This window comes from Melopsittacus undulatus, chromosome 6, assembly GCF_012275295.1.
Source record: "Melopsittacus undulatus isolate bMelUnd1 chromosome 6, bMelUnd1.mat.Z, whole genome shotgun sequence".
Lineage (NCBI taxonomy): Eukaryota > Metazoa > Chordata > Aves > Psittaciformes > Psittaculidae > Melopsittacus > Melopsittacus undulatus.
The window spans coordinates 11,016,330-11,041,215 of record NC_047532.1 but is presented as its reverse complement, the minus strand read 5'-3'; the positions used below and the strand labels follow the sequence as shown (position 1 = coordinate 11,041,215).

General features: G+C 49.1%; 1 protein-coding gene across 1 annotated transcript in view; it reads left to right on the top strand.

Annotated features, from left to right (window-relative positions):
* Positions 1-7,797, top strand: part of PGM1 (phosphoglucomutase 1) — a 28,465-nt gene extending 20,668 nt beyond the window's left edge. The window contains exons 8-11 of the mRNA XM_005151179.4: positions 3,026-3,161; positions 4,522-4,705; positions 5,940-6,074; positions 7,106-7,797. Coding sequence (XP_005151236.1) covers positions 3,026-3,161; positions 4,522-4,705; positions 5,940-6,074; positions 7,106-7,195 — 545 coding nt within the window. The 3' untranslated portion in view covers positions 7,196-7,797. The remainder of the gene's footprint in view (positions 1-3,025; positions 3,162-4,521; positions 4,706-5,939; positions 6,075-7,105) is intronic.
* The last annotated feature ends 17,089 nt before the right edge of the window (positions 7,798-24,886 follow it).

Here is a 24,886-nt window from a genome sequence, read left to right as displayed (position 1 = left end):
CCTTCCCATTAGGTCAGCACCTAATTCATGCACAAAGGCTGAGTTTTATCAGGTCTGAATACCCCCCAAGGTCTTGTTTTTCCTGTTCCCTAAAGACCTCTGAAGACCAGGGGCAGTTGGTAGGACACACAAGGCACAGGGTCCTGAGGGAATTAAGGTTGGATGATTTCAGGCTCAAACCTTGCGTGTTTTCATTCCATCATCCCGTATTTCACAAAAACATTTCAGCCTGTGTGGGGGTGTCTCACAGAAAAGGGATGGTCTCAAATCCCAACACAAGAGGGACTGGAGCTGTTGGAGCGAGGCCAGAGGAGGCCATGGAGCTGCTGCGAGGGCTGGAGCAGCTCTGCTCTGGAGCCAGGCTGAGAGAGCTGAGCTGGGGCAGCCTGGACAAGAGAAGGCTCCTGAAGGGGAGACCTGAGAGCAGCTCCAGGGCCTAAAGGGGCTGCAGGAAAGAAACCTGGAGAGGGGCTTGGGACAAGGGCCTGTAGGGACAGGCCAAGGGGAATGGCTTGAACCTGCCCGAACAGGGGAGACTGAGCTGAGCTCTTAGGCAGAAGCTCTTCCCTGGGAGGGTGCTGAGGCGCTGGCACAGGGTGCCCAGAGAAGCTGTGGCTGCCCCATCCCTGGCAGTGTTCAAGGCCAGGTTGGACACAGGGGCTTGGAGCAAGCTGCTCCAGTGGAAGGGGTCCCTGCCTGTGGCAGGGGGTTGGAGCTGGATGAGCTCTAAGGTCCCTTCCAATACAAACCATGCTATGACTGTGCTGTGTGGAACTGGGGTGCAGGACTTGACAAGAAAGGACTACCCCAGCTTTTCTGTAGCTGAGGAAATGGCACCACTGGGTGCCCACAGTTTGCTACCGGGCTGAAGCAGTCTTCAGTGGCAATGCTATTGCAATCAAATGCTGTTCTGATACATGGGATATGGCCTCAGGAAGAAAGGGGGAGTTTCACAAAACATGGTATCTGTGTAAAGAAATCTTGAAGTATGAGCAAAGACAGATTTTGGAGCTTTGCCCTGACTGATTTCAGCCTGCATTAAGTTTACATTCTGAACTTTGGCTAATGAGAGGGCACCAGCATTTCAGTAAATAAATAACAACAAAAAGCACCAAATGATTCATGCAGCTGCTGATAGGAGATGGTCTCTAATGAGCAGCTCTCTAAAATTGTTTCCATCTTTTACTGTATGAGCCATGAGCTCATAGCTTCTCTCCCTCCCCCAGTAGCTGAGTGACTCTGCATTACAAACTAAAGTGACTCCAGTTGCAGCAAGGGCTGAGATTTTGGCCATGCAGCAGCACGAGTGGGCAGGAACTGAATCAGTCTGGGGGGGGACAGAAAGGGCCCAGGAGTGCTGGACCCTCCCCCTGCAATGCAAAAGGGGTTTGTCCATCTGGCACATACACTCTCAGGAATGAAAAGGGCAAGGAAGGTTGTTTGATAGCAAGTTAATGAGGAGCTGTTTGGAGCCGGCCAGAATGTGAGTGCTGAAGGGGAGAGAGGTGAAGGAGCAGGCAAATAGACCCAGTAAAAATTGAAACAAACTGTGCCCCGGTGGGACTGGAGTCCAGGAGCAATTAGAGTAATGCGACATGACAGAATTCCTGCTTGCTTCCTTGAGTATTTGATTCCAGCAATAAGTTGATACATCACATGGGACTTGTGTTTATGTAGCATTCCTCTCCATCACCTCTGCACAGCTCTCTCTGCTGTAAAGGACCCTGAAGATCATTTATCACTGTGTCCACAGTAGTGGGATTTATGCAAAGCCCCACATAACCCGTGCCCCTGCCTTTTCCCCAGGTGATTGCCCACTCTGGCTACCCTTGAGAGGGCAGAGTGGGAGCTCCAGAGTGCTCTCTGCATACCCCGGCTCCTTGGGATTAATTAATACCTGGTTGGAGGTTTTCCTGAGCATAAACGATGAAAGCCAGAAGCTGTGCATCTGTGGAGCACTCGCAAGCTAAAAGGCTGGGGTCTGGCCTGGGTGTATTCTCGGCTGCCATTTGATCCTTGTTTAATTTAGGTGCTCAGAGTGCTGGATAAGTTGCAACACCCTCTCTGGTTTCCCAAGGGCCCTGGTGCCGTGAGATCCCTGTCCAGTGTGCTCCCAGGGCAAGGCTGGGCCAGCCTCTGGTGGATTCCTGCTCTCTGTGCAGTGCTTGCTCTGGAGGAGCCCTCTTCCAGCCACATCAGGGTCTTTGACAGCCGTTATGGGATGGGTGAGAGGGGGCACAGGGCTCTCCTTGGGGTCTCCACATGTGATGGAGTGTTTCCTTGCACTGCTGTTTGCCAGACCCGGTGTTGTCTGGGCTTTTCTCTCTGTTGTGGGGTGATATCTTCCCTGTGAGGGTGCTGAGGCACTGGCACAGGGTGCCCAGAGAAGCTGTGGCTGCCCCATCCCTGGCAGTGTTCAAGGCCAGGTTGGACACAGGGGCTTGGAGCAAGCTGCTCCAGTGGAAGGTGTCCCTGTCTGTGGCAGGGGTTGGAACTGGAGGAGCTTTAAGGTCCTTTCCAACCCAAACCATTCAAGGATTCTGGGATGCTAATTTCGGAGTCGTTAGAGTTTGGCTTCCTCAGCAAGGGCAGACATTTTTCTTGGTGCTCAGCCAGAATATGTGCTGTTCAGGGTATGCTGATTTGGCAGACAGCTCATGACAGCTGCTTGAGGAGGTTGATGTTAGTCCTTCCTGAGCTGTTCCTTTGCATTTCCCTCTGTTTTTAACTTCTTTCTTTTGATGACCGTTTTATCCCCATTGCTTCCTTGGGAACAGAATTAAGGATCTGTGAACAATGAGTGTGTGTGCGTTAAAAGAGGCTGAATGTTTTATTTGGGCTATAGCTAAAAGCAGATGATATCTTGAACCATTTTAACAATACAGCAGGGATCAAGCTCATGGAATGGCTTCCACTTGTGTGTCTGTACGGCTGCCAGTTGGATGGGGAAGACAAGGTAGGGCTGTAGCACAGGCTCTTGCATGAAAAGAGGTGGGAAACGTGTTTGTGCTGCGGCTCTCTGCAGGCTCTGACCACATCCGTGAGAAGGACGGGCTGTGGGCTGTCCTGGCCTGGCTCTCCATCCTGGCCACCCGCAAGCAGAGCGTGGAGGACATCATGAAGGATCACTGGCAGAAGTACGGCAGGAACTTCTTCACCAGGTGGGGCAGACACCACGTGCTCACCTCTGTCCTGTGGTCAGCCTTCCAAGGTCAGAGCCCCACGCACTGCTGGCACCACCACAGCACAGTTCCTGCCTCCTTACACGTGCTGATTGCAGTGATTTAACCCCCCCCCCCCCAACAGGTTGTTGCTGTATGGACCCATAACTGGGTTAAATAAGCCAGCAGGTACTCACCTTAACCTGTCCCAGTATCTGGTTTAGGATTTGTTATTCTAAACATAAATCTAATCAGTATCAAAGGCTGTGCCTTTTATATATGAAAGTGTCCTTTTTTTTTGTTCTTTTAATGGATATTTTTTCCTTGCAAGAGTCTTTTTTGCCATTGGAACAGGATGTTTCTGGAGACTACAAATCCCAAGTTAACCTGTAATGTCTTCAGTGATGTCTTATTGAATGGATGCATGGCTCCTAGCCTGTTATTCACCTGGTTGAATTTCTGTCCAGTCCCAAAATACCCTTAATTTCAACTGCAGTAGATATGGAAGATGGAAAGGGAAGGGAGAACCAGCCTGCACCAAGCAGAGGTGGGAATGCTGTATGGGGTGAACGCATTAGGCAGAAATCTTTCAGCTGGGAATACCTGCCTGAAAATTGTGTCTCAGATTGCCAAATGAAGGAATTTGCCTTTTCCTTCTCTTCCCCCCAACACCACAAAGCCAGCACACAGCTGAATGTGGAAAAAATGCCAAAGCCTTGAATAAAAAGGCAGTCTTTCAGCACCAGAGGTACGTCTGCAGAGCGAGCAGTGCAGTAGTAGCAGGTTAGCAAGCCCATGCGTGCTCCAGCCAACCAGCTGGGGAATAAAAGCAGGCGAGATCATGCTGGGAATCAGAATGCAAAGTCTCACATTCTGATGTGCACCTCAGCCGCTCTCTGCTGCCTCTCTTTCCTGGGTTAGAGAGATCAAAGCTGGCACTGGCACGTTATCCTGGCTGCAGTCACTCCTGCAGTTTGCTGTGGATGCACAGGAGGATGTTCAGGCAAAGGTTTTATCCTGAGGAACCTGCTGAGATCCTGACATGGATAAATTCTGTGCAGTCAGTATTGCTGGAGTACACCACCACAATGTACAATAGCACAACACAACCTGCACTTTCATCTCTCCTGGCACTGAATGCTTGGGGATGTGTTGTGGTGTATCCCATGGATTTGTGTTGGATCATAGCCATGTTGCTGCACACAGATCCTCCTCTCTTTTCTGCCTGTCCTCTCCTCCAATAAAGAAGTAGAGCACATCCATGGGGCAGACCACAGTGTTACAACAAGGACATCACAGCACATTCCTGCTCATGGCAGCCTCCCCTTCCTAACCTTTCTTTTGTGGTGCCTGCTTGTAGATACGACTATGAGGAGGTGGATGCAGATGCAGCTAACAAAATGATGAAGGATTTGGAGGCGGTGATGTTTGACCGCTCCTTTGTGGGGAAGCAGCTCTCGTGTGGTGACAAAGTCTACACGGTTGAGAAAGCTGATAACTTTGAGTACAATGATCCCGTGGATGGAAGCGTCTCCAAAAACCAGGTGGGCACAGCCTGGCCTGGGCTGAACGTGGCCTCAGAGGGGGGGGTTGTGCTGTGGATTTTGGGCTTATCTTTAAAGCAACACAAATGCAATGGACAAAGTCAAACACTGCATTTGTCCCTTGGAATGTTGTTTCTGCCCTGTGTTTGCTGGTGTGATTCCTTCTCCAAGTGAGGGAAATTGCTGCCTTGGAAAGGGAAGGGTCTGGAGGCTGCTCCAGCCCTAGCAGGGCTTGGAAGGGGAGCAGAGCTTCTATACAGCCACCCTGAAGGGGAAGGAATGATGGAGCTGAGTTGAAGGGGGGTCCTTCGGGTCATGGGCCACCATCTGAGGAATAGGTTGTGCTGAATGAAGGGTTGAAACCCCACTGGAGCACGAGGAACAACTCCCCCCTGTTCAAGTGTCATCTTGTCTCTAGCACCAGACCCCCAGGTTGCTGCAAGCAAATCCCCTCAATGTATTTGTCCCCAAGCTGGTGCCACTCCCATGTGCTTGTCCTGTGCAGAAAGGCTGTAATGGGGATGGAATTCCAGGCTCCAGAAGTCACTGGACTATTAAATACATGTGAGAAGAGTAACCTGTGACCAGAGATTGACATAAAAATGTCCTGTAGATGGACTGGTTCAGCAGCATAATGTGGAAGCATAGTAAGTGGGAAGGAATAATGGAGAAATCCTGCAGGAATGATTCCCCTGCCTGTGGGATGACAGGAGCATTTTCTTTATGTCCAATTTTTGTGGAAGAGCGGTGGGTTGGTAATGCTGTGTGTGACAGAGAATCATAGAATCACACCATCCTTGGAAAGGACCTCAAGGATCATCTGGTCCAACCTTTCCTGGCAAAGTAAGACCTAGACTGGATGCCCCAGTACTCTGCCCAGCCAAATCTTAACAGTGTCCAATGCTGGGGAGCGCAACACTCCCCTGGGGAGGTTACTCCAATGGCTGGCAGCACCTGGCTCATTTCCATCCAAGCAAGTGCTGGGGTGAGGGATCTTAGAGCGGCAACATACTTTGTGCTCAGGAGCTCTAGCAAGTTCTCCAGGGTGGATTAGGAGGGACACAAGCTCCTCTGGAAGTGGGGAGAGGATAATGGAGTTTTCTGTGGCTCCCTAAGGAGGAGCTTAGGGATCATGCAGCTCAGGCACAGCCATGCTGGACCTTATGGAAAACGCCTTGGGTTCCCAAGAAGCTCAAGGCTCAGAGGCTTCTTTCCTCCCCTCCTCTCGTACCAGGGCTTGCGGCTCATCTTCTCTGATGGCTCCCGCATCATCTTCAGACTCAGCGGTACCGGCAGCGCGGGGGCCACCGTGCGGCTCTACATCGACAGCTACGAGAAGGACCCTCAGAAGATCCATGAGGACCCTCAGGTGAGCGCTGAGCTTCAGCCATGGCACCGTTGGCTCCCTTCAGCCTCCCCAGCAAGCTTAAACCTTTGCTTAGCACTGCATTGCTTAGAGCGATGTGGAGGTGTGAGGTGTTTTGGCTTTAGTACCTTTAATCCCAATCTTTCATCTATTTATACAATAGATGTATTTAAAAACCTCCTGTGTTACTCGGAATCCCTCACAGCTGCTCCTGCAATCCCACATGAGAATTCCTGTTTGTTTATGTTACAGCTGTGGCTGGTTGCAGGTGTGGGAAGACACCGTTTCAGTCCTGAACTCACCTTGTAGTTGAAATGTTGCATTACTGGGGATAAAATCAGCTCGTTCCGATACAGAATGTGGGAATTGTCAGCCCCTTTAGGCACTGGAGCTGCTCTCAGCTCTCCCCTTCAGGAGCCTTCTCTTGTCCAGGCTGCCCCAGCCCAGCTCTCTCAGCCTGGCTCCAGAGCAGAGCTGCTCCAGCCCTCGCAGCATCTCCATGGCCTCCTCTGGATTCACTCCAGCAGCTCCACGTCCCTCTTGTGCTACTGCCCCAGACCTGAATAATGCACATTCTTTACAGCATCCTTTAGAAATGCTGCTGACCTCTCTTGTAGGCACAAGAGGAAAAGAATTCTCATTTTCTATTCCCCAGCAAGCAGTCCTCGAGCTCTTTTTGCATACTGTGCTGTTATTGACAAAGGACTCAGAACCCCATGTTCTGAGAGGCACAAACTGAACTCAGGATTTAATGGTGCTAATGGTGCAGCAGAGTTTGGAGTATGGCACAGTGAGGGTGGCACCAGCAGCACTGGAGCTGTGCTGGGGTTTTCTCTCTGAACCTGTACGTGGTGGTAACACCACATCCCTCACTGTGGTGGTCCCACAGCTCCCATTGTGAACCTAAAGCAGTCCTTTGACCAGCAGTGCCAGGCTTGGGGTGTCCTTGGCTGACACCAGATGCCCTTGAGGGAAGGGTGGACACGATGTGCACTCTGTTCCATGGTTCTGAGCCACCTCTTTCCTTTCTGCAGGTCATGTTGGCACCTCTCATTTCTATTGCACTGAAACTCTCCCAGCTCCATGAAAGAACTGGCCGCACCGGTCCGACTGTCATCACCTAAAGGCTTGGTCAGACACTGCGCTGGATGCTCACGAGTGAAGGAAGTCAGCCTGTCCCATTCTATTGTCACATCTGTCACTAAAAGAGGAATATTAGTCTTATCTCTATATGTAAGAACACTATTGAACTGCTGAGAATAGCCAATAAAGCCCTGCCCCTGTCAACGCTTGTTGCGCACATGGCTGTGCTGCTGTTCCGCGCCGCACAGCACCGCTGGCAGCTTGTGTGGTGCTACTTAGCCCAGCCTTTTGCTTTAGCAGATGCACTTCTCTTTCTTCTGCTTCAACAAAAGGTTCTAGAAATCACAAAGACACAAAATTCCTCAATAATACAGAGACTTTTTTTTGTCTTGGAAACTTTCTGGAGAAGAAACACAAGCGCTACCCCTGTTAATAGAGTCTTTTAACTGTGATGTCTCTGAGCCAGTGAAGGCTGTCTATTAGGGCTGAGTATTTTTCACTCAAGTGGATTTTTCTCTTTCAAAACAAATTATATAAATTGCTTTCTTTTTGCCTGCTCTATAAGAAAAAGTCACAACGAACCTTCCACACAGAAATGAGCAATAACAAGCGTTGCAGGTTATTAAAGTGATATAGGCCACAATTACTGTGCAGTGCTCTATTAGTCTTTTTCCTCCCTTATGTCTTGAAAGGCTCTTTTTGGAAGAACAAAAGGTTGTTTTGATGAGCTCATCTGGTTGAATGTGGATGGCAAGATCACAGAATCCCAGCCTGGTTTGTGCTGGAAGGGACCTTAAAGCCCATCCAGCTCCAACCCCTGCCACGGGCAGGGACCCCTTCCACTGGAGCAGCTTGCCCCAAACTCCTGTGTCCAGCCTGGCCTTGAACACTGCCAGGGATAGGGCAGCCACAGCTTCTCTGGGCACCCTGTGCCAGCGCCTCAGCACCCTCACAGGGAAGAGCTTCTGCCTAAGAGCTCATCTGAGTCTCCCCTGTTCTGGCAGGTTCAAGCCATTCCCCTTGGCCTGTCCCTACAGGCCCTTGTCCCAAGCCCCTCTCCAGGTTTCCTGCAGCCCTTTTAGTCACTGGAGCTGCTCTAAGGTCTCCTCTTAAGGAGCCTTCTCCAGGCTGAACCAGCCCAGCTCTCCTTGGAATAATCAGATTTGATGGCATTAATGCTCACTATCTTTCCCAAGGGCACAGAGGAGGGTCACTTTGGATACAGTTGTCATGCTCCGATGTTAACACCTTGCAGCTGCACCTTCCAACCCTGTTCTAGGAAGCCATCCCCTTGGAGCTGAGCTGCGTTCCTGCTCCTGGTCCAACTGGCTGACTTTGCCCTGCAGAGGACCAGACCTGCTGATACAGTGCTCTTCATCCCTGGAGGTGAGACCTTCCAGCAACAGGGGGTCTTGGAAAACAACCCCCGATAAAGCCACAAGATGTCTTTGGTTTACTCTCTGCATCTCAAGGCTGTTATAGCTTAAGTTATGTTAGTAAAGTGTTAGTGGGAATGAATGCAGGTGACTTTCCTCTTTCGGTATGCCTTTGTCACCCAAATGGGTGGGGAAAGCCACCACCGTGTCCTTTCCACTGCAGCCCTGTCCTCCTTGTGCTTTGGTTTTGGACCAGCCACGGCCTTTGTGCTGGATGGACTCAGGCCAACAACGCAGGAGAACACCAGGAGTTTATCTGGATAAATGCTGTGTCAGTTGTCTGAGGAAGCAATGCTTGTGCTTGGAGTCTGGCCACAGACCATGGCAACAAGGATTCCTCTTGACAGTGAAAAATAGCAGGGGTGGAGTGTGGGTTCCTCCCACTCAGAGGAAAAAGGGAAAACCAAACCCAAACAAGTCATGTGTGTGGAGACAGACAAGCTTCCACCCCAGCATGTGGTGGTGAGTGCTTCACAAAACCAGATGCCCAAGGTCAGTCTCCGAAGTCCATGTATTGACAGTGCCAAGGGCCATCACCAAACCGCTGTGTGCCAGTGCTGGGCTCCTGCAGCTCCTTCCTGCCATGGCGCTGCCAATTCCTGCCACTCACAATCTGCCGAGTGAAAGGAAAACCCCTGGAGGCAGCGCAGGTGCCAAGAGCTCCAGGAGGCTGCTGTTCCCAGGGCGCACAGAGCCTTGCCCCGAGTGAGCCATGCCACATCACTGAGTAAAACACAACAGAAGAAATCCAAAGTCCCAGCAAACACCAAGGGGACAAAGGGCTAAACCCCCATTTTCAAGCAAGTCACTGCTGTGAAACCTCCTCTCCGAGAAGCTGTGGCTGCCCCATCCCTGGCAGTGTTCAAGGCCAGGTTGGACACAGGGGCTTGGAGCAAGCTGCTCCAGTGGAAGGGGTCCCTGCCCATGGCAGGGGTTGGAGCTGGATGAGCTTTAAGGTCCCTTCCAAAACCCAAACCAGGCTGGGATTCTGTGATTCCTTGCTTACATTGTTACTGGCAAGTTCAGGTTTCAGTCTCTAATCGAAGCCCTTGTTCCCTGAGAGTACTGGGTGCTGGGCTATGATTAAAACTCCTCTTTGCTGCTGCTTCCCGGCTCACTCTTCCCTTTTTAAGCTGCAGAGAAGGTTTGTAATTGTTATGGAGAAACTGTTTGGCATAGTTGGGGCTGCAGCCACGACTCCATTTCCACACTGCATGTCAGGCAGTGTTAGCATAGATGCTCCAATGACTTCTGCCAAACGAATCCCTCTGGAAGCATGAGCTGCATGGGCAGGAAGGGGAAGCTTCCAAATTGATCCGGGGAGTCTCCTTTCTTCTGAGCACTTGAAGACCAAGCCTAAATCTACTTGACAGCTTCTGCTGGAGGGACACAGATGGCACGGAAACATTGGATCTCCTGATAAATAACAAACTTGAGAACAATGTAAATTGGTGAGTATCAAATAAGAGATGAAATTACATTTACACCATAGAGCTTTGGTCTGATTTGAGCCCCTGATCCCAATGCTTCCCTTGCTGGGGTGGAATCATGGGGGGTTTCTTCACTGCTGGCTGCAAAGCACTAAACCAGGGAGCTGGGATGAGTGGGGAAATCAATTTGGCTGCTCTAATTTGCCTTTTAAGTGTTGCGTGAACAAGTGACCCCACAGTTTATGGTTGGCCTCTTTTTAAAGCAGGTCAGTCCTGAGTTCCCTCTAATGGAATTGTGAGTGATTTCCAAACTGTGTGTTAAAATCTGCTCCATTGCCCATAATGGTGCAAGCAGCTCCCTGGCAGTGTGCAGCTCTACTCAGCTGGGACTCTGACTTCATAGAATCCCAGATTAGTTTGGGTTGGAAGGGACCTTAAAGCTCATCCAGCTCCAACCCCTGCCACGGGCAGGGACCCCTTCCACTGGAGCAGCTTGCTCCAAGCCCCTGTGTCCAACCTGGCCTTGAACACTGCCAGGGGTGGGGCAGCCACAGCTTCTCTGGGCACCCTGTGCCAGCACATCAGCACCCTCACAGGGAACAGCTTCTGCCTAATATGTACACAGCTCCACATCCCTCTTGTGCTGCTGCCCCAGAGCTGGATCAGGGCTGCAGGGGGGGTCTCCCCAGAGCACAGCAGAGGGGCAGGATCCCCTCCCTGAGCTGCTGCTCACGCTCTGGGGGTGCAGCCCAGCACACGGGGCAGGGGGGTCCATCCTCTTCAGCACACACTGCAAAGCTTCCTATGCTCTCATAGCTTTACCTCAGCTGCAGTCTTTATCCTTTCCACTGGACCTACAGCTCCCAGCAAGTGCTGAGTGCTGGCAGGTCTCTGAGTACACAGCAAGTGAAGGGAACCTGGCTGGTGGAATGGGATAACTGGTCCTGCTATGAATACTGGAGAATTCCATTCTGTGTTCAGAGGTTCAGTTACTCATGATTTTCCCAGGAAATCCACTTTTACTCTGGGCTGTGCTACAGCAGATTCCCTCCAAGCCAGTGTTTCTGTGCAGCAACAGGTAAACACCATTCATGGGCTGTGTTTGCCAAGGATGCAGCAAGGGAGGTGTTTGCAGAGCCTCAGCCCCTCTCCACTGATGGATATTCCCATCAGAAATTACTCCTGCTCTTTCTTTGCTTCTCTTCAGGCTCAAGCTTTAGATTCCTGCCCCGGAGGAGTCCAATCAGGTCCAGATGTCTCGCTCCTCGTATGCGTTCTAATCTTTACCCTGAGTTTATGTAATGCAGGATCTCCTTTCTGCGCTCCAGTTGTGCTGTGCAAAGATGAAAATGCATCACAAGAGCTTACTGACAAAAGGGACCATGGCCATACACAGGGTGGAAATCAGCCACCAAACTGCCCCTCAGTGAGTTGTGGTCCCAGTCTGGTGGGTCTTGCTGAGGTGCCATTGCCAGGTTGACAGGCAGCAGCGGGGTGATGGTTTGAGTGGCTGGTGTCAGTGAGCACAGGCACCAGAGGCTGGACCTTTGTGCTATGGGCAGAAATGCTCCAAGTTCCTCTTGTTCTGTAGGACCTGCTCATGTTTCACCTGTGGACTGGTTCTCTCCAGAGGGCAGCACTGGTAAAGTATCTCTGATGGACCCATAGTCTTGTTACACCTCACTTGTGATTTCACCCATATTGCAGGTGTTCATTCACAGGTCAAAATTACTGCATCTTTGAAGTCCTTAGTGAGTGCCCAGGCCACCAAGCCTCTCCTCAGACATAGCCTCCCAAGACCAAAACTGAAACCCAGCCTGGTAAACCAGAGGTCACTTTGAGCCTGGTTAAAACGATTTAGGAAAATCACAGAATCCCAGCCTTGTTTGGGTTGGAAGGGACCTTAAAGCTCATCCACTTCCAAACCTTGCCATAGACAGGGACACCTTCCTATAGAGCAGGCTGCTCCAAGCCCCATCCAACTCATGGCATCTAATTATGGTATTGCTTAGAAAGACTTTGCACCAACTTCAAATCAATTCAGCTCCTTTGCCTCCATTATAAGGGTCATTCTGGAAGCACTATGAAAACCCTTTCACACTCTGCTCCCTTGGGTGCCACAGGGTGACTTTAAAACGTGCTGAGGCTCCTACTGTGGTGTACAGCTCCCTGCTGTGGGGTCATCCCTCTGCCTCAGGTCCCAGGGAGCCTACTCACATCCAGAGCAGAAAACAAGGTAAAAACCCCCAGATAAGATGTACAGGGAATAAATGAGCAAAGCAAGTCCCAGTGTCCCAGGGAGTGCCTGTGCGAAGCTTTGAATCATTTGACTCCGTGTTTACCCAGCGCTCCTGGGAGAGGGGGGAGCTGGAGGGAAGCGGAGGAGTTTAGGAAGTTTGCAAGCAGAGTGCTTGTGTTGTTTCTGGCACTACATTACCAGTCATGTGTGTCCCTTTGCGATGCCATTAACCTCCCATGGTGAGGCTGGGAAGCCTTCGGGGATGATCAGCTCCAGCGCTTCCATGAAGGATGACAAGGGCAGTTGTTGCTGCAGCAGCAAGGCTTGGGCTGCTGGTTGGAGCCAAGAGAGATAGGGCAGCATCCAATTATGTACAATGAACCTGATAAATGCTAAAGCACTGGAGCCAGTCCCTACTGGAATGAAAAACAGCTTTGATCTCCAAACAGTGCGGGTGGATGACTTGTTAGAGAAAGGTCCATCCATAACCCAGTCAGTGGCATCAAGGCAGCTTAAGCGGAAGACCTGCCCTGGCTGGAAGATCCCCACTGATGCTGGGGAGCACACACAGGGCTTTGTCTTCTCCTGTGGGGTTACTTGCCTGCAAGGATAATAGAATCCCAGCCTGGTTTGCGCTGGAAGGGACCTTAAAGCTCATCCAGTTCCAACCCCTGCCACGGGCAGGGACCCCTTCCACTGGAGCAGCTTGCTCCAAGCCCCTGTGTCCAACCTGGCCTTGAACACTGCCAGGGATGGGGCAGCCACAGCTTCTCTGGGCACCCTGTGCCAGCGCCTCAGCACCCTCACAGGGAAGAGCTCCTGCCTAAGAGCTCATCTCAGTCTCCCCTGTTCGGGCAGGTTCAAGCCATTCCCCTTGGCCTGTCCCTACAGGCCCTTGTCCCAAGCCACTCTCCAGCTTTCCTGCAGCCCCTTTAGGCACTGGAGCTGCTCTCAGGTCTCCCCTTCAGGAGCCTTCTCTTGTCCAGGCTGCCCCAGCCCAGCTCTCTCAGCCTGGCTCCAGAGCAGAGCTGCTCCAGCCCTCGCAGCATCTCCATGGCCTCCTCTGGCCTCACTCCAACAGCTCCATGTCCCTCTTGTGCTGCTGCCCCAGAGCAGGATCAGGGCTGCAGGGGGGGTCTCCCCAGAGCACAGCAGAGGGGCAGGATCCCCTCCCTGAGCTGCTGCTCACGCTCTGGGGGTGCAGCCCAGCACACAAGGCAGGGGAGTTCTGGGCTCAAGCGCTCACTGTAGCTGGGTCATGGGGAGCTTCTCCTCATCCAACACCCCCAAGTCCTCCTCAGGGCTGCTCCATTCAGTCTCTACCCAGCCTGTATTTGTGCTTGGGATTGCGCTGACCCGGTGTTACACACTCATCCAGGAAGAGTGGAAGAAGAGAGAAAGTTTTCTGTATCTTCCCTTCTGACTGTGCAAAACTGGATGAAACAGGAGTCAGAGACTATAAATCTGTCCTGTCCCTGTGCTGCCTGGAGATAGAAGCGTGAAAGTACTCTGTAATTACAGTCAGCCTCAAAGCAGAGGTTTTATGAGGGCACTCAGCAGATGCTCAGCTCTTCCAATCCATGGCACAAAAGAATGGGATTTTTAAGCAATGCCAGGGTTTAATTTGGGTCAGTGACAGCTTCAAGGTGTTTCACCCTTCATAAGGAATTCAAATTGCTTGAGAGTCTGACCACTTGAATGATGGAGGAAAAATGCATATATATATATATATATATATATGTATGTATGTATTTAAATGATGGTCCTGTCTAGTTCCAGATGCCTGCATCTTTCAGGGTGAAGCACAGTCTTTCACAAAGCAAAAGGAAAGCATCACTTCTATGCAGCAAAGGCTGAAGATGTGCATTAGCACATAAGTGTTATTTGAAACAACTAAATAGGAGTTTATTAGGATGCCAAAATGGATGTCCTGCCTGCCTATTTGAGGACTACCTGAGCTGCAACCAACTTCAGGAGGTCTGAGTGAGCCCCATGCTCGCTGGGGTTCAGCTTTGGGTGTCCTGATAAAATTGTGTTTGTGAAAGCTGAGAGGTTAAGTTGTGTGGGAAGCAGGGGAGTCAGTAGGTTCAGATGGCTGAGGGACACACTCACTAATGAAGGGTGGCAGGTTTAGGCTGTGTTCTTTAACCCAGCTTATTAAAAATGAAAACCATTCTGTTAGACATTCCTAACACATCCTGGTTTGCCGTGTTCCAATTAAACCCCTCTTACCAGAGACTCCCTCGGACTTCCTGCAATCCAAGGACACTTTCCTGAGTTTAACTTCTCAATGGGCAGTACATGGGTAACACACCTGCCAGCACATTGCTGTTGTCACTGTCTCAGGTGGTCACCCCCCTTTGTGTGTCTCTTCTTGGTGACACCTGGAAATCTGTGGGCATATTTCAAATTGGATATAGATGTGAGTTAGCAAAGATGTTAAATACTGTGTGCAATGTGTCAAACACTGTGTGCAATGGTGCTTCACTGCAGCATGGCAGAGAGAGAAACCCTGGTGAAACTGCTGCTGAAGAATGGTGGCTCTGGGAGCTCAGCCCTTAGAGTCCCAGCCTGGTTTGGGTTGAAGGGAGCTTAAAGCTCATCCAGTTCCAACCCCTGCCACGAGCAGGGACCCCTTCCACTGGAGCCGCTTGCTCCAAGCCCCTGTGTCCAACCTGGCCTTGAACACTGCCAGGGATGGGGCAGCCACAGCTTCTCTGGGCACCCTGTGCCAGCGCCTCAGCACCCTCCCAGGGAAGAGCTTCTGCCTAAGAGCTCATCTCAGTCTCCCCTCTGGCAGCTTAAAGCCATTCCCCCTTGGTGTAATGGCATTGATACCCCTCGATGACTTCAAGATCAATATTATATTTAACATCAGCATCTGCAAACCCTCCTGTGGTTCACGCTCTCAGCATTGACCAAAGATCCCTTTGTGGAACTCCAGTGCGGATGTCTGAGGATTTCCTGTATGATCAGGTGAGTCAGAAACAGCAGACACTGCAGTGCTTGTCACATCCCTGGAAAGCACCCATGGGAGAAGAGAGAGACAACGGCTCTCCTGGCTCCTCTTGGCAGCTCTGTGCTGGCTGAGCTGGCCTGGGAGCCTGGGAGTTTGGGACATGTTGCCTGAGCTGTGCAGGTCTGTCGTGCTTAAAGGTTTTGTAATGTGTGCAGCTGTGTTAAAGTGAAGAACATCATCCATAGCAACTGCAGGCTTTGTAGTAGCAACAGCACACAGCACTGCCTCACTTTATAGAACTGCAGCAACTATCCATGGCAAGGAATGCTGAAGCCATAAAGCACTAACTGGAAGGCACAGAGTCTGGGTGGAGAAGAGCAGCCCTGAGGAGAAGGACTTGGGGCTGTTGGGTGAGCAGAAGCTCCCCATGACCCGGCTTCGGTGGGCACTTCAGCCCAGAACCCCCCCATGTGCTGGGCTGCACCCCCAGAGCGTGAGCAGCAGCTCAGGGAGGGGATCCTGCCCCTCTGCTGTGCTCTGGGGAGACCCCCCCTGCAGCCCTGATCCAGCTCTGGGGCAGCAGCACAAGAGGGACATGGAGCTGTTGGAGTGAGGCCAGAGGAGGCCATGGAGCTGCTGCGAGGGCTGGAGCAGCTCTGCTCTGGAGCCAGGCTGAGAGAGCTGGGCTGGGGCAGCCTGGACAAGAGAAGGCTCCTGAAGGGGAGACCTGAGAGCAGCTCCAGTGCCTTAAAGTGGCTGCAGGAAAGCTGGAGAGGGGCTTGGGACAAGGGCCGGTAGGGACAGGCCAAGGGGAATGGCTTGAACCTGCCCGAGGGGAGACTGAGGCATTAGGAAAAAATACTTGACTGTGTAGAGAGATTTTCAGTGATGGCCAAACACTGAAGGTGCTGGTGCAGGTGCCAAAACCAGAGAGGATTTATCAATGGTAGGAGTAGGAGATGACACAGGAGGCATAGGCTACTTTTTAGGAGAATTTTCTTAGCAGTAAATGATTTTGTTAAGGGTTATTTGATGGAATTTACATTTGAATGCTCTGGAAAACATCTCTAATTTATAGACATCTAAAGCTCTGTAGATTTTCAGTTTCATTTTCTCCATAGAAACTAATGTAAATCTAAAGAATGTTTTAATCAACATCTTTTAGGTTAAAAATACACCAGAAACACTACCAAATATGAAGTATTCAGTTACATCCCAGGATCCCATCACTTTTATTCCACAGACAATGCCATGTATGAGTCCTGAAGCAGGCTGAGAGGCAGAGGTTAAATTATGGATATGTATTCAGCATTTCAGGAGTCTGGGAAGCTGTCAGGCTCTGTAGTCCCTTTGAGATGAAAGGCTTGTCAGCACGTGTTGGCGAGATCGGTGGGAGATCCGCACTGGCAACCCAGAAGAGACAAGCAGACATGTCATGAGCTGAAAGGATAAAGAATAGAACTAGCAGTGGGCTATAAAACCAAGATAACTTGTATTTGTTCCTTTGGCATTGGGATACCTCTCCAAAACACAGGCCAACTGTTAACAGAGGCAAAGCCAACTTCATCTTGTGCAGGCTGACAAATGGTCATGTAAGTTACCAAATAACCCAAGACCTCAGGATTAAACGTCTCCAATTGTTTTCATATGATGCAACTTGAAATCTCTCTTTTAACAGTATTAAATTTCCTTTCATTCCCATAAACTTCAGCACAAGTTGCCTGCTCTCACATTTCAGGCTGTGACCCAGCTAACTTGCACTTTTCCCCTCTGCTAGTCTGGGGAAGAGAATAATGAAATTCAGACAGCAGTGACCAAATGTTGCTCCGCAGAACTTTCCTTTTACAAACCAGATGAATACTCCTGGGCTCCAAAACACTGCAGGGAAGAAAACTTTCAAACCTTATGGAAATAAAATAATAAGCCTGTGCAGTGACTTCATCTCCTTTATCAGATCAGAGACTTTTTCACTGCAGCTGAAATGGGTGTTTAAAAACCCATCTCTAAATAGACCAGAAGAATTAAGAAATCCCACTGAAGCCATTCCTGAAATACTGCTTTATTGAAAATCCTCACCCCAACGCGAGTGAAAGCTGAATTTCACAGAGCTATGGAGGAGAAAAACCTCTTCATCATCCTCTTCATTTACATAATTCTGTTGCAGATAGAGGTAAGAATTGTAAGAGCCAGGAAAAGGAATACTTTAGCTTTGGTGTTTGTGATGGAAAAGATGATAAGCAAACGTATTGTGAGCTCTGACTGGGACAAAGGGCTATAGAAATGACCGCAGACAGGCTGTGTGGAGGGAGGTGCAGTTGCTGCAAGGTCTGGAATTTCTCCCTCGAGGTGCTGAGCGCTCTCCGATCTCACCCGGCCACGTTAGTCCACTCAGCATCTTGCCAGATGAGGCCCTGTATTTATATAACCAGAAATACCCACTGTGCTGCAGATTTGCTGCTGGTGTGAGTGGAATTGCATTCACTTAAGCCCATTGCAAACGTAGCCACTTGAGTCAAAATAAAAGGAGCCAAAATATATAAATCCAGCAGACGAAGTTTATGGGGGAACTAAAGCAAACATTCACCATCAAGATTTAGTGGGGCCAAATTGTTCTCACTAAAAGGGGTACCTTACAACATTCTGTGTCCTAGGGGCACAGTCTCCCTTTTAGTGGTGTGCTAAACTCACGCTGATATCAATAAAAGTTTTACGTGGAAAATACGAGATGTTAGATAGTTCAATACAAGTCTATAAACCTGATACCTAAACCCTGCTATCATGGCTTTGCCAGCCCCCTGCTAACTTCCATGCAAATTCCACCGATGGATCCCTAGTTCACTTTGTCTCTAATTGAAAGTCTTAAAGGTGAATTGAAATGTTGTTGGAATAAAAGCCTGTTTAAGATGCCAAATCCCTAACGAAATCCCTGTGTAGACTTACAAGTAAATAAATTGTAAAGGCAAACGTAGGGGCCTTCTTATTAACCTGTCAAAGTGAGGATTCTGGCATCTACTTTTCTCCTGCAAAAATTGTGACATTCTTCCTCCTCTAATGACTGCAGAATTTTACAGCTTCACATGCCTGGCAACAAAGGTGATATTGTTTAGGGCGGTGGTGAAATCTCCCTTGTTCAGGCTCATGACAATCATGGTGCTTCCCGGCAGGGCTACTCACTACATATTGGTCTTGGGCTACCTGCAAATGGTGTGAAGTCATGGATTAAGGCAGTTTGGTTTTCCAAACTATGGCCTTAACACCCTTCTCCCTGGATCAGTTTTGCTGAGGATTGGGTTCATTGATTCCTTTTAGAAAAAGCAAACCCACTCTGCAAGAGGAATTGTGGCCTCTTTGATGTTAAGGAGGAGTTTCACCTGAAATCACCTGAGACATCTTGCAAAAGGACAACCTGCTCATGCCTGAACTGAGCTGGATATCCATTGCCTTCTTTTTAAGACTCACTCTTGGGGCTAATGAGAAACTTAGAGATAAAACAGTTGCAACTCTTTCCTCCCAAAGGGTAACTGCAAAGCTCAGGACCTGAAATGTGAATATAGTTACACACAGAGCCTGTGTGACTATATGGAAGCACTGCTGTTACACGCTTCTCCCACTGACCATCCTACTCTCCACCATGCCTGGTTGTTAAATTAACACTTGGAAAGTGCCCTGCACAATGAACATGAAATATAATGAAATGCTGAGGTGCCAACACACAGTTACAAAAGAAAAAGTTAATAACAACAAATATCACGCATAATAAGTGTGCCAATATTTGCATATGTTATTAAGTATTTGCTGGTGTTTGTGTCCCATTCTATCACCCTCACTTTTCCAGAAGGGCAACATTACATATTATGTATGGAGGTATGTAATTTCAGGATATAAAGAACAGAGTCCTTCTGCTACATATACAAAATTCCAGTGTAATACACATATGAAAGGGAAAGAATTGTGGTCTATTTCAAGGCTTTTCCTTTTATCTTTTCCATAGTCTCCTGCCAATTTTCAAAGTACTCCCAGATCACAGACTAAACTAGATTATCTGAACAAGATTGTACTGCACCTCCTGATACTCGCCCTGTCATTCCCCAGGGCTACAACTTGTCCTCTGACCCCTGACAGTGCTCTCGTCCATCATTCCCTCCTAAAGAGTCCTTTGCCAGTCCTTTGCCTTTCCTCTTCTTCAGCCTGAGGAGACAGAGCTTTTGTAAAGATTAGCACAAACACACCTACTCATTGGCCTGACATGTGGCCTTCAAAATAGAGAGGCCCCTGGCAGGGGATGTGTGTCCCTTTCCTCCAGGCCATACCTTGTGCTGCTTGGCAGCTGACCTGCCAGATTCAGGCAGTGAAAGGCACCTCAGGAAACATCCTGACAAGGACCAGCGCTGGATTTAACCCATAACTAAAACAATGCGTCAAGTGCAGTCCATCACCTCCCTGTCCTTGGTGTCTTTCCTTACTCTTGCTGAAGCCACAAATACTGGAACCAGAATTAATTGCTTACCAGAGTTCTGTTATGATCACCAGGTTTATCAAACCATTCTCCTAATGTCATTTTGAACAAAAGGGAAAGCTTTTGCTATGTGATCACAGGACACATTTTTTCACATTCATGATATCCAGTATCTGTATTTCCTAACTGTCTGCAGCAGACTTTTACAAGACATCTAACTTGCTGCGAAAAACCACATTGCACAATATATGTCTGTCTTGTGCTTGCCTATTCTCTCTGCAGGGGCTGGTTTTTCTTTTGAAATTCAGAAAATTTACACTGGTATCTCCCATTTCTTTCAAAACCTTCCGAAAACTCAGCCAGAAAATGAAGGTTGCATCAAGTGAGACAATGTTGTCATAAAGTTAGTCAGAATTCCTGTTCTAAAGAGCTGACAGTGGAAGTACACCTCCAATCTTTATAAAGTACCGTGTTGTTTGTCATGTTTTGTCAGCATTTAAAAATCAGCAGTGAGATTGTGTTTACATGTGGTCTGCCTGGGGATGCACAGGTTCCAGGAATCCACAGGCAGTTCCAACCGCATCTCCAGGTTCCACTCTGGAAGCTTTAACACATTGGTGTAATTCTAGTTGGACTTCAAATGGGCAAAGGATGATTATTGCTGTGGCCTCAAATGGTTGAATGAAAGGAATCTGGTATAGATTAATAGGAGTATTAGTGAAAGATGGGAAGGAAAACAAGGATTCTTTTAGAATGTGACATGATACTTCAGAACGCACTTTGTCAGCAACTACAAATGTGTAATGTTTCTCTTTTATTTTGCTGTACTTCTGACATTATTCTCTTACAATATTTTGCTTATCATCCTCTTGTGAGGTTTATTGTACTTACAAATCACTCCCAGACAGCAGCTCCTTTGCTATCTTTTCATTAAACCAAAAAAAAGAATCAAAAAGTTTTGTGTGTAATACATTTTCCCTGCGGGAACTAATTCCACAAAGATATTGACTACAAGCCTTTCCTTGTTTTAAAGTATGTAGGCATGCATCAAGCAGTTGATTCCTCTCCCCAGAGTCACCCTCTGAAGCTTTATCTGAGCGTTACATCTCCAAAGTGTCCTGCAGATCATGTAGGAGAAACTAATTTGTCCTCCCAAGCCAGCGCTTATCCTACCGCGACTACTTTTTGCCATCAGCTCATTATGAATACTCTGTGCTATTCATTTTATGGTGTTTAGGGCTGTGTCCACTCCAGTTCCTTTGTTTAACATATTTTTAGTTCTTTCACTGTGGTATGACAGGCTGCAGCATGCTAAAGGAAAAGTAGGGGGAACAATTGTATTGATTTCCAAATGCTGCAGATTGAGAGCAGATGTACCATGTACTCCCCAAACGTATGTTTTAACTTTCCTTTATGTGCTGTGCTGCACAGTCTTCAAGCCAGGAAGTGATTTATATTTGCTAATTGCATGCACTTTGGTAGATTTGCAGCTAAAAATAAGGGTTTGGGTTTTAATTATACATGATTTATCCTCTCACACTGCATGTATCTAACACTCTGAAGCTAAATGAAGACTTGGGGAATCTGCAGTTAGTTTCCCCATCTGCCATAGACCTATTTTGTACCTTTAGCCACCCACTGTGGGTCATCCCTGTACCCAGCTCAGAGGTATCTGGACCTCACGGATGTCTTTCTTTGTTACACACCAAACACAGAGATGAAGGGAACACTTTTCTGTTACAGCTGAACAAGTTTAATCTTACTGCCAAAAGCACTGCTTCAACTGCTCCTAGCTCACCCTTTGCTGGAGCTAACACCCCAGCAGCTGGGGGGGAGCTGACCTAACTGGTTGATCTGGAGGAACATTGCTCTTTCTTCCTCTCATCAGAGGGTTAGTTTTCTATGGGACCAGTCAGTTGAAGACTTGCCCAGATGAGCATACAGGAAACAAAAGAGATTTTTTTATTGCAGGCAGCTTGTTAGATGAGCTCAGATGTAATGTGAAATGTCACCTCAGAGGGTCAGGGCAGGCAAGCCTGGGCTGGTGCTGCAGAAACCTTATCCCATCTGCACGCCTGACCTTCTCACTGGCATTAGCTGTAGTATTCCTGTACCTAGATGATAAGTGGCAGGAGCCTGAGGGCACTCATTGCTCTTAATGACTGACCAGCCTCATCTGGGACCTGCAACTCCACCCCACCCTTGCCCAGAGGCTTTTTTAAGCTCAGCACTGGCCCCCCACTAAGTCCCTATCTGGGTTATGTGGAAGGACTAATACTTTGTAACTCTAGCATCCTTGTGCTTGGCTATGGACCCTGCTGCTCTGTATACTGGCACATGGATGGACTTCCCTGCTTGACCTTGGGCCCATCTTATCATTATGGACCTGCCTGGCAATTGTTGCACTGTCTTCCAAAGACTGCTGCTGGAATGGACCCAGTCTCACTTGATGCATCCTTCATTTTGGAGTTCAGTTTCTGTGAGACAGTGCCGTCACAAAGTTAGAATTCCTGTTCTAAGGAACTGACAGTTGATTTTGGCTTGGTCTCAGCCCTGCCTCACCACTGTGACCCTGCCTACTGATCTAGGCTCTTGGTTGGACCTGGGCCTGCCTTGTTCACCTTGGTTGGGAGTAGCGGATCAGGCTCTGGCTTGTGAGGCCCCTGTTCTGCTGACTCTGGCATTCCAACTCCCTGTCCCTTGAGGACCAAAGAGCATTTGCTGTACCTTGGAAAAAGGTGGTTCAAGGACCTAAATTGGCAGACTCTAAAGGGGTCAGCTTAGCTCTTGAACAATCTCGGCTCTGGGCTCTCTATGTCAGAAAAAATAAGCAGTGCCTGGATGACCAGGCTGCTGCCTGGGGAAGATGTGAGTCCTTCCTAACCTTGATTCCAATCAGGTCTGGCTGGTCTGGAGGGGCTTGGTTTTGTGGTTGGTTTAAACTGGTGTAAGCTCATACAGCTGTGACAGGTTTGGTCCTGTGTGGCTGTGTACTGGAGCTGACATAGAGAATATGCACGGATGCATGACTGGGAAAGAGGGGGAGGTGGCAGCATGTGAAACTGCATCCCAAGGCATATCGGAGCAAGGTGGCAGAAAGTGGAAAGAAAGAAAGAAACCTCAAACAAGGAGCTACTTTGTCTAACGCTGCAGCAATTAAACCCCACCATGCTATGAACATACGCACGCAGGTCCCATCAGCAGTCTCTTCTGTGTGTTACATCCAGATCCCATAATACCTCTGGCAATATCAGGCTTTGCTTGCCTCTTCCACTTAATTCATGTTTGTATATTGGGTGGTTTTCAGTAGGAAGTGGGTAATCTCTTGTCATTGTCCTCCTTGGTTCCAGGAGGGATATATGCATGTTCATAAATGTGAGGAGAAGGTGGTTTCAGACCTCAATCTCCTTCCCTAACACTCAGCCAGATGCTTATCTGGGTTTGTTCCTCCTCTTGAAGCTATTAGTGTCTGACAAGAAATACAAGATTCATATGGCAGAAAGCAAGTCGAAGAGGGGTGGGATCTGATCTAGCAGGAAGTGAGGAGGAAATTCCTTTAATCTTGTCCTTGTTTCCACTCTGCTTATGAACTTTATATTAAACAGTTGCTGACTTTTGAAATCCTAAACCTAACCTAAGCATCCCAGGAATGTGATCGTTCTCCTGAATGGAAAGTAGTTATCACCCCTAGTAGCTTCAACCAGCTTTGTCAGCATCCTTCATCTCCAGTAAAGCAATGCTATCTGCCTAACCACAGTTAGGGTTGTGATATAACATATGGGAAACTGGTACTTTGCGTTCTTATCACCAATGAGAGGGGTCTGGTTGTAGGTACCATGTCATGGGCTGATGGAAGAAGCATGCTCATGGGGATGATCATTGCCAGCTTTGGGTGAGATGTGCTGGAGAATGGGGGAATGAAAGCAGGATCGCAGTGCTGCTGTTGGCATTTATGATCTCTGGTACCAACTATACCTGATTCATTTCCTTGGCTTTTGATTGAATAAAAACTAAATGAGGATAGATTAGTACATTAAATATTGATTTCACTATGGCAGAGAGGGTTGAAAAGAATTCTGAAGATGCCAGTTGGACTTCTGAGTTCCTGCCTGACAGGAAAAGCAGAAGATATCCAGTAAACCTTGTATGTTGTGAGGAGAAAATGAGAAGCTCTTGATTATCAACTTATGGATGAAGAACAGTTGAGAAATCACTTTTCTATGCTGCTGGTTCTGGTTCTTTGCTTTGTTTCAATGGAAACATCCTAAAAAGTACACTCACAGCTCCTGACCTCTCCTCATCTGCACTGCTGTGTGGTTGTACTGTGTGGGGCAGAAGCTGCCTGACTCACGCTTGCAGCTGGGCACTCTAAGATGGAGACTTCATCCCCCCCTCCACTGACATGGCATCTTTGTGGCTGGGGAGCCTCCTCAGTGAAACTTGCTGGTGAAGTATTCCAGCTTTCGTGTGTGATAGGAAGAGATTGTGAAGATTAGGAATGGAGATAGCAGCTAACAGCAGTGGACTCCCCAGCATGATGGGGTCTGTATCAATAGCTGGGACTGTGCTTGCTCTTACCACAGAAAGCCCATGATTTTGCCCAGAGAAGCTGTGGCTGCCCCATCCCTGGCAGTGTTCAAGGCCAGGTTGGACACAGGGGCTTGGAGCAAGCTGCTCCAGTGGAAGGTGTCCCTGCTCGTCGCAGGGGTTGGAACTGGAGGAGCTTTAAGCTCCCTTCCAACCCAAACCATTCCATGATTCTGTAACTGTGCCTGGAAAAGTGGTTTCCCATCCAAGTCCATTAATCCCGCAGACTGTGCGCACCGGCAGACGCTTGGAAAGCAAAATGTGGAAGGGACGGAATGCTAAATCCAACTAGTGCCTTCATGCATCCACCTGCTCTGAAAGGGAAGACATGCAGTGGACTGTGAGGAAAAGCTCCTCAGCCATGCGGGCTGAAGTGAGGGGCAAAATGGCGGCCGCGCCGTGAGGCGAGGCGAGCGCCCCCCTGCGCCGCGCCGCCGACGGGCCGGCTGCGGGCGGGCAGGGGCGGTGCGGTGGGAGGGCCGGTAGGGGGCGCTGCTCGGCCGGCGAGCGAGCGGAGCGGGCGGCCAGTGACAAGCGCGGGGCTGAGGCGGCGGCGCCCGCCCGCTCCCCCGCCCGGGAGAGCGCAGCCCCGAGGGCGCGGCGTGGGACGGGTTCGGCGGCGCGG